The following is a 13,107-nucleotide window of genomic DNA, read 5'->3' as shown; positions in this document are numbered from 1 at the left end:
TTAAGAGTGGAGCGCGATAGCATTCAAAGATCTCTGACTGCTTCTCACGCTTCTAAGGTAAATGATACTTGCATATAACACTGACCTGGTTTCTCTGCGATGCTTAGAATGCTTCCAAAGGTACAAAAAAAAAGAAGAAATAAATAAATAAAGAAACAAACAAACAAAGAACTACATAAACTGCAAATTTTTCTGTTGCATTATTGGGCGAGACTTGAGTTAGCGAATTCGGAAAATCAAATTTACCCGCGCACTGCAGCAGACCAATTTTTCGTAGCGACAGTAGCGCCAATGTCCCCATCTCTCAAAATAAAATCATATTCATCTATTCCTTAACGTGCCCAGTTCTAAAAAAAGTTATATTAATGCAAAGCAAAGCGTATAACAGTAAATTAAGCAAAAAATAGTTTGAATATTTTATTGTTTTAAAATTTAGCAGTTTAGTGTTAATGTTTTTCGGTATGTAGCGCCACAGTTGGCCGGTACTTTTCCAAGACGGATATGGCCAAGACAACTGCGAGTGAAGGACATGACGTCACTGCGGCCTCTGCTTTGTTGCAAGAGGAACTGATTATTCCTGTGGTTGAGTCGCACGTATTATTCGTGAACTATCCATTTGTTTTGTGTAATATGATTAATGAATCCAACCAAAATGGGAAGGGTCTAGAGCAGCAGGTAAATTTCAGCCAATTTGGCCTTTTCTACCGGGCAGTTTTTTTTATTATTTCGGCATAAAACAAACTGCAGGATTCCAAGTTAGGGTTAGCTCTCGTTAGCACGGTGTTTCTGTCAAGAAGATGGCGCATTGGGATAAAAGTTTACCGTTGTGGAATCCTTCCGTGCCTCTGGATTTTGCATCGTGTTGGGTCCTCTGCAACAATGTAATAACCTTTCTCTTTCACGAGTGACACCCACTGTTTGTGATCAGAGCGTAACTCTCATGAGGAGGACGACAGCAAACTAGTCTTAGCGACAAGCCCGCGGACAGGCTGCCCGTGCCCTCGATTCACCTTTGTTCGCTTTCGTCGGAAGAGAAGAGAAAATTTCGCCGCTGCCGACCGACTGTCCACCCGCCTCGCTCCACCGATGGTCCAAAACCCCTGTGGCTGCCCCTGTGATCGGTAATGCTGACACGGCTAGGGGCCCTTCCGGGAGGGCCTCCTTCGTGACTCATTTTAGAGCGTTCGCCAAAAGTGACACCGGCAGCTTGCCGGTTTCAGGCTTAGCAAGCTCCGCTTTCATTCAGCGCTCCGAAGCGTCGCTTTGTGTGCCTCGCTAAACTCTCTAGTGGTTTGTCACTGCTAACCCTGTTCGTTTTGCGTGAGCCGTTTCATTGGGAGCACGTTGTCGTGGGTCGCCCGTTCCTCGTGCTCCATTCGAGGTGTCTCCGCGCCTTGGTGCAATTTGAGCCCCGTTTCTCGCTGATTGGCGTGCGGCCGGCCGCTGACGGCGTCTAGTTGTAAACGCGACGTAACGACGAGATTTTGAGTGTTTCTTGCGGAGTGACACGTTAAGCCCGCTTGGAATTACTCGCTTCCGTGCGCAGCTCAGAGCTAGTTGACGCCGCTGCCGAATACCTGCAGTTTGCTTGCCTCTTATTTGTACTACGTTTCTTACCCGTAGTGAACTAGCTTGTAGCGACTGAATCGCCGTGGCAGCTCGCGAGGCACTTTCGCCCGAGCCGTTGCTACCGGTGTCTTTGATTAGTTTGCTCTTGGTTCCTCTCAAGAAAAAAAAAAAAAAAATACATCTTGTTCACTATTGGCTGAGGCAGCAATGGCAGGTGGTTGGTTTTCAGCACATGCCATTGTCATGCCCCAAAGTTTGCATGAACATTTTATTTGGTTTCGCTCTTTTGTTCTTTTTTTATTGCAGTTATTCTTTTTTTGTTGCAGTGCACCTGAAACCTTAACAGCGTTATTGCGGGACATGAATTTCAATGCCGGATCGGAGAGCGAGCCGCTTTTGTTAAACGTTAGCCGGAGGCGCATACGTGTTCTCTCGTTTCATATTCACGGTTCGAATTCTTGTCCCCCAAAGCGCACTTTTTTTGTATTCTTTTGTTTTGAATTTCACACTGCATTTAAAGGTGCTTTTAACTGTTGTAAGTTAAAGTAGGACGATGTTTTGTTGCATGCAGTAAGTTGTGGCATTCTGGAGTTTTTTTTTTCTTGTTTTCTTCCATAGTTTGCTGGTCTAGACTTGAACTCCGGTTCTCAAGGAAACAAGACCGGTAAGCCATCTTTGTCCTGTTACTTGCATGTACACTAGAAATAATTTGATTTGTGCAACACACACTAGCAGTCTTGTGTAATGGCCATTGCACAACTTGATCACACACTGAACCTTCCCTTGCCTGCAGTGCAAGTCCCATTTGATATGCTGCACTTACTGAACTAGTACAGGAGGTTCTGCATCGTATTTGTTTCACTGGTGCAGCATGGTGCTGTCAACATGTTGCCATATGTTTTTACCCAGTGCAGCCTTTATGCAGAACTGAGTGCACAGAATTCCCTGCATTTGCAGAAATGGTAGTGTAGGGCTCGTTCAGGCAGTGGTGGGCCTGTTCTGCACAGGCAAAGAACTTGCACTGAACTGTAGTGAACTGGTTCATTGAATGCAGGGTGAATAAAATGCACCTATGAGCATTACAGTTGCCCTTCATGCTGCTCTAAGCTCATTAGAGCTTCGGCGTTACACATGCTTGTTAATACATTGCTAAGATGTCGAAGGAAACTGGTATGCGTTTGTTGCCGGCAGTATTTTGGCAATTGCAAGATAGGTTATATTGTTGCTTCGCAAACCCCAGCTTCTTGCAGGGTTGTGTTAATAGTGTTGCTAAATGTTTTTGTAGAGTGTTGTAAAATAAATCGGGGGCTTTGTGGACTGGACCCTAGTTGTACAGACAGCTGCTCATTTAGCTGTAGCACCCGTGTGTAGGATCGTGAACCTGCTCCCAGCAGCTAGTGTCGGCGTTACCAGCAGTTGCTTTCAGCAGTCCATTCTTGAAAATGGCAGTGCCCATTAAGCTTTTTGTGGAAAGGTCTGTAAGCACCCGTTTATGTGCAGTGGTGAGGATGAATGGTACATTGCTGCTAGTTGGCATGCATATTGGGTATAATAATGCACAGGGCATATGGAGCTTGCGCAGTAGTTACTGATTTGTCCTGATGGTTGAGGCACAGTATAAACGGGGGGTGGAGGGGGCACTTGTATGGAATGTTGCCTCACAACTTTATATTTCTATTTCGTAATAATTTAAAAGGTCTAGGACTACGAAGGAAAGTTATGCAATGTTGTAGATGTGTAGTGTGTTGCACGCACTGTTTTTTGTCAAAAGTTTGAGAAGTTGCCCTGCCCCCATGAATTTGCAGGTGCAAGTCGCTACGTGCCCCCGCACCTGCGTAACAACCGGTCTGTGTTGCCCGGTCCTCCTCAGGGGAACGCCCAGACTTATAACCAGAAGTCATCGTACCCTGAGCAGCAGGGAGGTGACGACTGGGGAGCAAGGGACGGCTTCAGAGGTGCGTGTCGTCGTCATCCTTAACCTCAGTTATGTACTTTACAGAAGTGTCGAAGCAGATGCATTTCGGAAGCTGAGCTGACATCCCATTGGTTGGGAAAATGAGCCTAGAATTATATTGCAAGTACAGACTCGGAACTTTGTCCATCTTTTTGAGTTGCTGTCAACTGCATAATTATGATATCGAGTGCTAGTTTTTTGAGTATGCAGCAGATAATTGCATCTTTTATTAATCAAACTAGTAAAAATGCATGCTACGCAGACGAGCTTGCATTCACCTGTGAACCAGGCTGCGGGTGACATTGCAGTGGGAAGCAGTGGTTGCACAACATGAACTACTTACGCATGCAAACAGTATGTCAGTGCGTACAGGCTTGCCGTTAATGGATTTCGAGCTGTACAGGCTTTCTGTGACATCCTATTTTCTTGCCTTTTTATGCATCTGTTTTGAAAAACATTGAGTAGGTGTGAGTGGGGGAGTCGGAATAATGCCATAAGTGTTCAAGCGCACACTCTTCACGGTGTTTAACAGCCCTCGTTGGCCGAAACAAAGCAGGTCTACATATTTTTTCCTGCGTAATAAGTCTAGTGATTTCTCTTTTAAGCAGCCTCCCACTCTGCCTTTTGTTGCCGTGTCACTCCAACACGTGAGTGGTTGCTGATGTGCAAAACGGTCTGCTTGGGGGTGTCTCTTGCTGTGCACAGGTGACCGTGGAGGTGGCCGTGGAGGTGCCGATTTCTCAAATTTTGGTGGCCGCAACAAGAGGAACGATGGCCCCGTTCGCAACAATGCTTTCCCACCACGCCAGTGAGTATACATTGTTCTGTGTCCTCGTCAAAGAGGCTCAGTGGCAATGGTACTGTTGCCAAAAATGTGCCTTGGTGTTTTTGGCAAGATTGTCCTGAACTGTTAGAGGTGCACCTTTGGGAAGCTGTTAACTGGAACAGCAATGTCTCTTGTATTGCATTTGAAGGTCATATATCTTGAAAGTGCTGTTGTCATTGGATTTCTGCAAAACAGACACAACTTCATTACTCTTCAGTTTAGATTTTGCAATCGCATCGTGTGGCCAAAAGTATATAACTTAGAAGATAATTAGCAAAGTTATTGTTCGAAGTTCTCTTGATGCTGATGGGTCTACCTAGCTGTCTACTGAAATGTGATGTATAGTATGCCGTTAATTTTGTCCATTTGTAGACATTAGATGAATTTGCAAGCTGGAGCATTAGCCGCTCTTTAGTGCTATTCCGTAGTTTCTGACCTCTTAAGGGGCCCTCAAAGTAGGGTTGTGTGAATAGTGGATTTTGAGTTCAAAGGCAATAATGATTTTGGCCGAATATTTTCGAATTGAATATAGGGAATAGTTGCCGTTGAAAAATTGGCCGCAAAGTGCCATGCAAGATAATTCAAATTGGATACTTGCAATGTCTGGATTAATTTGTTGGAATGAGACCACAATTAATTCAGGTATGACTTATTTATTGAAATACATTTGACAATGTTGATGTCTTTCACGCATCGCTTTCTTTCGGCATATTATAGTTAAAATGTTTTGAAACGGTGTTTATGAGTTTTCTCGCAAATAAACTTTCTGAGCAATTATGAAGTAGTAGTAGTAAACGTTTATTCCATGAAGGGGATTGAAGGGTGAGTGGGTGGGGCTCTCAGTCCAGGGCTCCACTGGCCTTAGCGGCTTGCCGGGCTTGGTCGAGGAGAGCCAGTTGGCTCTCTCGTTCCGTGCTAGCAAGCCAGGTCGCCCACTGCCTGTTTCTGGTTATTTGCCCTAATTTGGGGGAATTAATATTAGGGGGCCCTCACGTAATGTGAGCAACAACACCATGGACAGATGTCCGCGTATTGTGTGGGGCTTATATGGTGTTGTCGGTATAGATTTGTGTACTTGTTTGTTTGTACTTGGCGCCAGTCACGAGCCTGTTCCCCGGTAAGGTCTGGGTACGGATTACTAAATTTTTGGCGGCCACGTCGCTGGTTTTCTAAGACGTCACGCGAGTTCGTTAGAGGTTTGTCGATAGGACTCGTCGGCGCTCGGATGTCAAATGCGCGAGCTAGCCGATCCGCCCTTTCGTTTTCCTCCAGTCCTGTGTGTGCTGGGCACCACACGATTGTATGATATTCTTGTATGATATTCATATGGTAACCCATGTCCCAGAATGTTTTAAGGCCGCCTTGGGGATGTTTCCAATTAAATAGAGGCGGCAGGCTACTTGGGAGTCTGTGAGTACCAAGGCGTGACTCTCCTCTTCGGTCTTAATCCTTGATGGCTAGGGCGATTGCTACCGCCTCTGCCGTACTGGCTGATTTTGCTTTGGTAGAGGCTGCTATGGTCCAGCGTTGGCTTACAGCCGCTAGGCAATATCTGTTTTGTATTTTAGCTACGTCCGTGTAGATCGTTCCGGTATGTGAGCCGAAGCGCTTTTGCAGATTCTTAGCCCTTGCCTGCCTTCTAGGTTAATAATATTTAGGATTCATGTTTTTTGGTATTGTGAGAAACTATTATTCGATTTTGATTTCCCCGGGGCATTGGGGTGGTTTCCTCGTTTATGTACTGGGGTTGTAGGGGATACCCTAAGCGCACCAGCAGGGCCCTGCCTGTTGTGATATTGAGCTTTTCCCTTTGAGATATTATCACCGCTCCTGCATGCTCTTCGTACGTGTTGTACGAACCTAGGGCCTCCAGTCTATCTGTGGCGGTATTTTATTGCGATAGCAATTATATGGGCACCGGATTTCTGTCACCGTCGCCGTGAGGTTCCGTATAAAGTCCAGGGGCGATAAAATCGTCGCCACGTGCCGTATGCGCGAGCGAAAGCGTGTGGGGGACGCGCGCTATCACGGAGAGCGAACGCACGGCGGAAAGCAAACGCAACCGTCGCCTGAGGCCATGGGGGTATTGGAGGGAGGGAAGCGGGGCGACGCTGTGCTCCGGCACCAAAGGCGTATCTTGCAACCGGGCGTAAGGGGAACTTGCCACTCAATCTCCCACGCGAAAGCAAGAAAGCGGGAAGGCAGCGCGGGGAGGGAGGAGGGGGCGCAGCTTCTACTCTGCCAACAACTGCGCTCGTACTTTGCCCGCGGCTGTGGCGGTCGCCCACACCATCTGTTATCTCCACACGGCTCTGACCTTTGTATGCGCTGTGCATTTGCCGCTCAGTTTCCGTGTAAGCGATAGACCCCACGAACCTTCGCCCGCTGCAGCGGCTGCGCTTGCTGCCAGCGTTTTGACAGTCGTTGTCTGCGGTCATTCAGTGTGATCTATTCATGTTATCTTGTGAACGCTTACACCACGCTTGGTAATTCAGTTAGTAAGCGAATGTGTCAAAGTTTATGCAGCCGATAAAACTACTATCCCTACTGCGAATAGCTCTCTACTAATTTGCAATCGCAATTGATGCTTCGCCTTTCGGGCGAAGCATCAGCATTTTTTAGGTAGCCCCAGAATGAAGGTTATGAGAAATTTTAAAGGTCCGAAACTGTTTTTTCCAACTTAGTGTCTGGACGTGGCAGTGGTGAGAAAAAAATGCTGGCAACCAGGGTTTCTCTTGCCCGTTGTTAAGCAGGGTTAATGAAAAGACTACAAATAATATACAGCCAACGTCCGATTTTTCGGACTCCCTAGGAGCGGTGAAAACGTTCAAAAAAAATCGGGCAGTCCGAAAACATGAGTGCATGCCTTTTACTGCCCTCAAGGGCTCAAAACGCCACTGGCACGTCCAAAACAGCTCTAAAGGCCTGCCAGTACACTTATTAGGCATATCGGTGCTTGTACTGAAAAAGGAGGTGGCGGGTGCACGCATATATAATTAAGGAATACATACCATGTCCAGTGACAATTGCCCCTTTCCACTGTTGGTTTGTTTCACCACATAACATCACTGTGTTGAGGCAAAGCTCACTTTTGGGAACTTCCGCAACGCGCCATGCTTTACGAGCTTTGAAGCCATTGGCGAGGATCACAAAGGCCGAGTCGGCGCCATTTCAGTTCGCCAACAGCGGCGAGCTGTCTCAATAAAAAACACTGCACCCAACAGCAAGACACTTGGTAGCGAACATCAAAGTAGCTAGGCCTAGCATTGTCGTGGTGGTTGCTATGGCTGCCAGCGGATCTGATTATTAGACTAAACAAACTCTCGACCGTTTGCCAACACTTTGAAAAGCACGAATATTACAAGTGCCCTTGAAGCGAATATTTGCGAAACACTACTTCGAAGTAAAAAGAGATTTAATTTCTGTAATCTTTTTCATCTGATATCATGGCACACCTGCTGGCAAAAAATTAGTCAATACATGTCAGTGAGAAAGAAAATTGCTGTAATTTTTAATTGCTCAGTTTCACCCATAAAATTACTGAAGATGACCGATTTTGTGCTGTTTACTATTCCAAAACCCTTTATCATAGTCAGGCAGGCCATCTTGGTCTGGTTTGAAAGAAAATCTTTCCGTCTTGCTTCCCTGTTGAAAACGATCCTTGAATGCTACTTCAAAAGAAAGCTACCTGTTTTTGTAGCTTCAAATGTATATCTTTGCACTCTTGTCAATTTTTGCATTTACTCCCCAAAAAACAATTTTACAAGTCGCAAATTTGGAGTGGCGCTTTCAGCTACTCAATAAATTGTTTTTTGTCTCAAGCTCTGTCTTCGAGCTCAGGGCCACTATGATATAGTTTTAGGACCATTTCAAGATCTTTGTAAAAATCACCAACAGTGTTGCAGCTGCAGTGTTGCAACTTCAGAATTTCATAGCTTTGTATAAAACATAAACGCAAACATTGAAAGGACAAGTTGCACTCTCTGGAAATTCAAAAACACACCGCTTAATTTTAGCTGTCTTGTTTTGCAACTTTGCTCCCAAGTCTATTATTCGAAAGTGTTCGAAGCTTTTTATAGAATTGGAGAAAAGCTCATTGCATATTTGCAATCAGCACACAAGGTTGAATATTTGCTGAAAATTTAGGATACCTCTAAAATGAATAACAAATATTTTTCCTGGAATTCATGTTCCTGGAATTCATGTACAGTAGATCCTTGTTGATACGATCTTCACGGGAAACGGAAGATAAAGCGCAAGATCTGAAAATCGTGTTGTTCAACCAAATTGGATTATCGGGAAAAGAAGAAAAAAACATACCAGAAGTGTATTAAGCAGAATCGTATCACCGAGGTGCCACTGTATCTCTGTGCTGAACCATGGTGTTGTGTAGCTCTCTGCAAACTTTCAAGTGACACTGCTTGCTGCAGGGGTGGAGGCTCGAACTGGCGCAGCCCGGATGAAGTGGCCAATGAGACAGCCCCTCGCGAAGGCTCGCGCGATGGTGGCGGTGGCGGCGGCGGCGGCGGCTGGGGTCGGGACGACCGTGGCGGCAACTGGGACCGCCGCAATGGGGGGCGGCGCAACGTCGACACTGACGAGGACTGGACCAGACCGCTTCCTAGGGACGAACGGATAGAGAGGTACACATTGTCTTGGCTTCAGGGTTCATTGTTATAAATGGCAGTTTGTGCAGAAGAACAAGGACACAAGCAAGCGGCTTGTTTGTTACTTTCACTTGTGTCCTTTGTATTCACATCAGTGATTCATATCTGCCTCAGTCAGCTCCCCGTGTGTAGTATGTTACCGCAGAAACGAATCGCGATGCCAGCTTTCCCTTTTTTGCGGTAGCATTCCTTGCTTTTATTTTTTTGTGTGCAAAAATACGACACTGGTCATCTTAAGCTTCAATCTCACCTATTTATGGTGATACCAAGATGGCAGTACTGCGTCAAAGAGAGTTGCCAAAGCCAGATATGCTCGCTGTTTTTCATGACAGCACACTAGGAAAGTGTTATTTTCTTGATTTCTACAGCATATTTTGTTCTATTTCACCACGAGGTAAAAGAAGGTCCAAGGATTGCGTAAGAAAAATAAATAGGAAAATTGAACATTTTTGTCAACTTGACCATTACAATACCTGCTACCCCACTAACGGAAACTGGCAGTTAGATGCGGAAAAGTGCCAGGAACAAAAATGAAGGAACTAAAAATCATATTTACAGACCAAAGTGGTGTCAAATCATATCTGCCAACACCAGCTATGGTGTCGTTAATTTTTGCGTATCTTGAAGGGCTGTTCTACAGTAACGAACTACTGATACGACCTCGTTTTGCGTAACTATCGAGATTGTTATAAGAGGGTTCAACTATACAACAGTTGTTGGTTTTGGGCCCATTGTGCACTTTGGTATTGCGGTGTGTGTGCGCGGTGTACCCGGTTCCTTCTTTGCTCATCACTGTGCCCTCGTATTGTGGTGCAGAGAGCTGTTCTCACAAGGACACACAGGCATAAACTTTGAGAAGTATGAGGACATTCCTGTGGAGGCAACTGGTGATGATGCACCGAAGCACATCGGCTCGTTCGACGACTGCTCCCTGACGGAGATCATTCGCATGAACATCGAGCTGGCGCACTACACCTCGCCCACGCCCGTGCAGAAGCACGCCATCCCCATCATCCTCTCCAAGCGGGACCTGATGGCCTGCGCCCAGACAGGTACGGTGTGCGCTTTTCCTTTTGCACGGGTGAGCTTGTGCGCTTGGGTGTTTTCGGCATGTTACAACCCATCATCTTGAGCTGTCCAGAGTATCTGCACGAGCGAGTCGCTGAGTGAAGCACACACACGTTAGAAAATGCTCTGTTGTAGCTGTGTAGTCACGAATGCCTTTATATGCACTTGACGTTATCTGGTTGTTTAGTTCTGTGGAAAGCGTGTCCTCCTCAGTATTTTGTATTCTCTTGTTACACTGGCGGCCTTGCAAGCGCAGTTATCCTTAAGGGGACACTAAAGAGAAACGGGAAGTTCAGCTGGAATAAAAGAGGGACCTTCAGGAATACAGCACCTATCCTTCAGTTTTCGCTATTTTCTCGCTTATTAAAGATCTGTTCACCGTAAGAATGGTATGACTGTGATTGTGATAGGATAATCTACCATTAAAGCTCAACTTCCCGTGTCTCTTTAGTGTCCCTTTAAACACGGTTAGCGCAGTTACACAGCGGGTAAAGCAGTGTCTCATCTTCGCTATCCCCACGCGTGCTCTCCCCTTTCCACGTACTTATGTGGGAGACATGGGCGTTATGTCAGTACTGAACGCCACATAGACACTCTTTTTCTCGCATGAGAACACTCACTACATGACGCTGCAGTCGCATGCGCAGCGCAATACACACTTCAAAAGGGGAAATCTAGGGATGTGCGAATATTGATTACAGTCGCACCCACTTAAACAATATTCAAGTGCCATGAAAATTCCATTTCTATAACCGATCATTGTTATAACCGGGTTGATGAAAAAAATCAAAATAGGGCGATGGCAGAGCCGTTGTGAGAACTATAATGGAGGGGGGAGGCCTGTGTCCCTCCCTCCCCACCACTTTCCTCCATCTGGCTGCCGATTGTGTTGACTTGTTGGACTGTTTAACTCTGCTTCCTGCATGCTCAGATTGCGTGCAACAAGCCGCTTCTGTCGGCGTTTAAGAATGGCACTGCTATAATAACTGCAAAGCTGGGCCACGGGCGACGAGTGACATCCGAGCTCCGCCGAGACATAGCATTGCTGGCCTCAAAAGGGGTCTTTCAAAAAATGCGAGAAGGTTGCTGCAGCAGCCTCTCAGCTTGAGAAATCCAGAAGAAATGCTGAATCGAGATTTCTTCAAGATTTCTTCTGGATTTCTCAAGATGCTGCCGCAGCATCCTCACATTTTTTAAAAGGCCCCTTTTGAGGCCACTTTCGTTTGCAAAGTGGCTTTTTCGCTTTCTGAGTGACACGTGGCTGGGGCAAATAGATCCGTATCTTTTTCACACAAAACTAACCGAAGTCGAAACCCGGTGACGATGATTAGACTTAGTGGCCTAGGCAGTGGGGCCGTAATGAAAATTAGCTGCAAGCCACCCCAGAATTCTTGCCGCTAATGTTTCTGCGGATGGCTCATCATGTGATCGGTCCCGAGGTCATGCATGCTGGTTAGACTGACGGCTGTTGAAGCAGCGTGAAGTGTCGTGTATCTAACACGATCTGCATTCCTAGCGGTGGCTAATCGGCTCGATCTTTGCACATGCTTCCACATTTTACGAAGTACAGTCGACGTCCGATTTCCCGGACGCCCGAAATTCCGGACATGCCTGATTTCCCGGACTCATCTGTGGCACCGTCAAGTTCCCCATAGAGTCAATGTATTAAAAAGTCCGAAATTCCGGACGCTTATAGCCTTCGCCATCCGATTTCCCGGACTTTTTACTGTTAACCGCCGACCCAAAGTCACCACCGACGCCGCCATTTTGGTTGTTTTCATATCCTCGAACCCACCATACTCGCATCGCAGGTGTGGCCAGCAGCACCGCCGCACCGCGCCGCGGCTGCCGTAACCACGAAACCGCACGTGTCAATCCGTTGCCAGCCGTAGCTTAGCCAAGCCAAACCTCACTGTGTTCGTTCACGTGTTGTTTTGTCAGCTCTGCCAGCTCTGCGGTCGTGTCTGCGGTTGATCGTTTGCTGCTGTGTGCTATCTTCAGTGATCACGTTTCCCGATCTTCAGCATCCACCGAGTTCCTAGCTGTTTCGTGCTGCGCTTTTCGTCGAGCAGATTCGCCGTTTACAGCGATGGCACCGACTGCTCCTTCGTCTTCGTCCGCGCCTTCGAAGCGCACAAAGCCCCCTCGTAGGCTCACGATGGAGAAGAAAGCCGCCATCATTGAACAAGCCGAAAGCGGTCGGTCGCAGGCAGAGGTGGGGAGGGAGTTCGTAATTTCGAAGCAAACTGTTTCGGACTTCATCAAAAACAAGGCGAAGATCTTGGAAGTGGCTGCCAAATCAACCGGGGCTGGAAAGAAGAATGCGAGTCAGGGTGTTTACCTGCAGCTCGAGGAAGCGCTCCTCGTGTGGCTCAGTGCCATGATCGCGAAGAAAATCCCGGTGTCAGGCGACATCCTGAAGCAGAAGGCGGAGGTTTTCACGCTTCAGATGAACGTGAAGGACTTCAAGTGCAGCGATGGATGGCTTCGCAATTTCAAGAGCCGCAATGACTTGAAGTTCAAGAAGATGTGCGGAGAAAGCGGCGCCGTCGACGATTCCGTTGTCGCCAAATATCGGGATGGAAAGCTGCAGTCCTTGCTTCAGCAGTTTCCACCTAATGATATTTTCAACTGCGACGAAACTGGACTGTTTTACAAGCTGCTGCCAGAGAAAACGCTTGCATTTGCTGGTGACCCCTGCCACGGCGGCAAGCACAGCAAGGAGCGGCTCACTGTCCTCGTTGGCAGCAACATGTCAGGCAGCGAGAAGCTTCCGTTGCTAGTAATAGGCAAGTCGAAGCATCCAAGATGTTTCAAGGGGGCAGTAACTCTGCCTGTTCTCTATGAAGCTAATAAGAAGGCGTGGGTAACGCAGCAGCTATTCGAAGCGTACGTGCGGAAGCTGGACAGAAGGTTCGAGCAGCAAAATCGAAGAGTTCTGCTGTTTGTGGATAACTGCGCTGCGCATGGCCACATCAAGGACCTAAAGGCTGTACAGATTGAATTTCTGCCGCCGAACACCA

General features: G+C 46.9%; 1 protein-coding gene across 2 annotated transcripts in view; it reads left to right on the top strand.

Annotated features, from left to right (window-relative positions):
- The first annotated feature begins 530 nt into the window (after nucleotides 1–530).
- LOC119441731 (putative ATP-dependent RNA helicase Pl10) overlaps nucleotides 531–13,107 on the top strand; it is a 66,473-nt gene continuing 53,896 nt past the window's right edge. Inside the window, exons 1-6 of one of the 2 annotated variants that reach the window (XM_037706339.2) lie at nucleotides 531–675; nucleotides 2,188–2,233; nucleotides 3,375–3,524; nucleotides 4,229–4,331; nucleotides 8,780–8,992; nucleotides 9,833–10,068. In XM_037706339.2, the coding sequence (XP_037562267.1) occupies nucleotides 631–675; nucleotides 2,188–2,233; nucleotides 3,375–3,524; nucleotides 4,229–4,331; nucleotides 8,780–8,992; nucleotides 9,833–10,068 (793 nt within the window). In that variant the 5' untranslated portion in view covers nucleotides 531–630. Of the gene's footprint in view, nucleotides 882–2,187; nucleotides 2,234–3,374; nucleotides 3,525–4,228; nucleotides 4,332–8,779; nucleotides 8,993–9,832; nucleotides 10,069–13,107 lie in introns of both variants that reach the window. The other variant, XM_037706338.2, reaches the window with a different exon arrangement.

The sequence above is a fragment of the Dermacentor silvarum genome, chromosome 2, assembly GCF_013339745.2.
Source record: "Dermacentor silvarum isolate Dsil-2018 chromosome 2, BIME_Dsil_1.4, whole genome shotgun sequence".
NCBI lineage: Eukaryota > Metazoa > Arthropoda > Arachnida > Ixodida > Ixodidae > Dermacentor > Dermacentor silvarum.
This window is presented reverse-complemented; position numbering and strand designations above follow the sequence as displayed.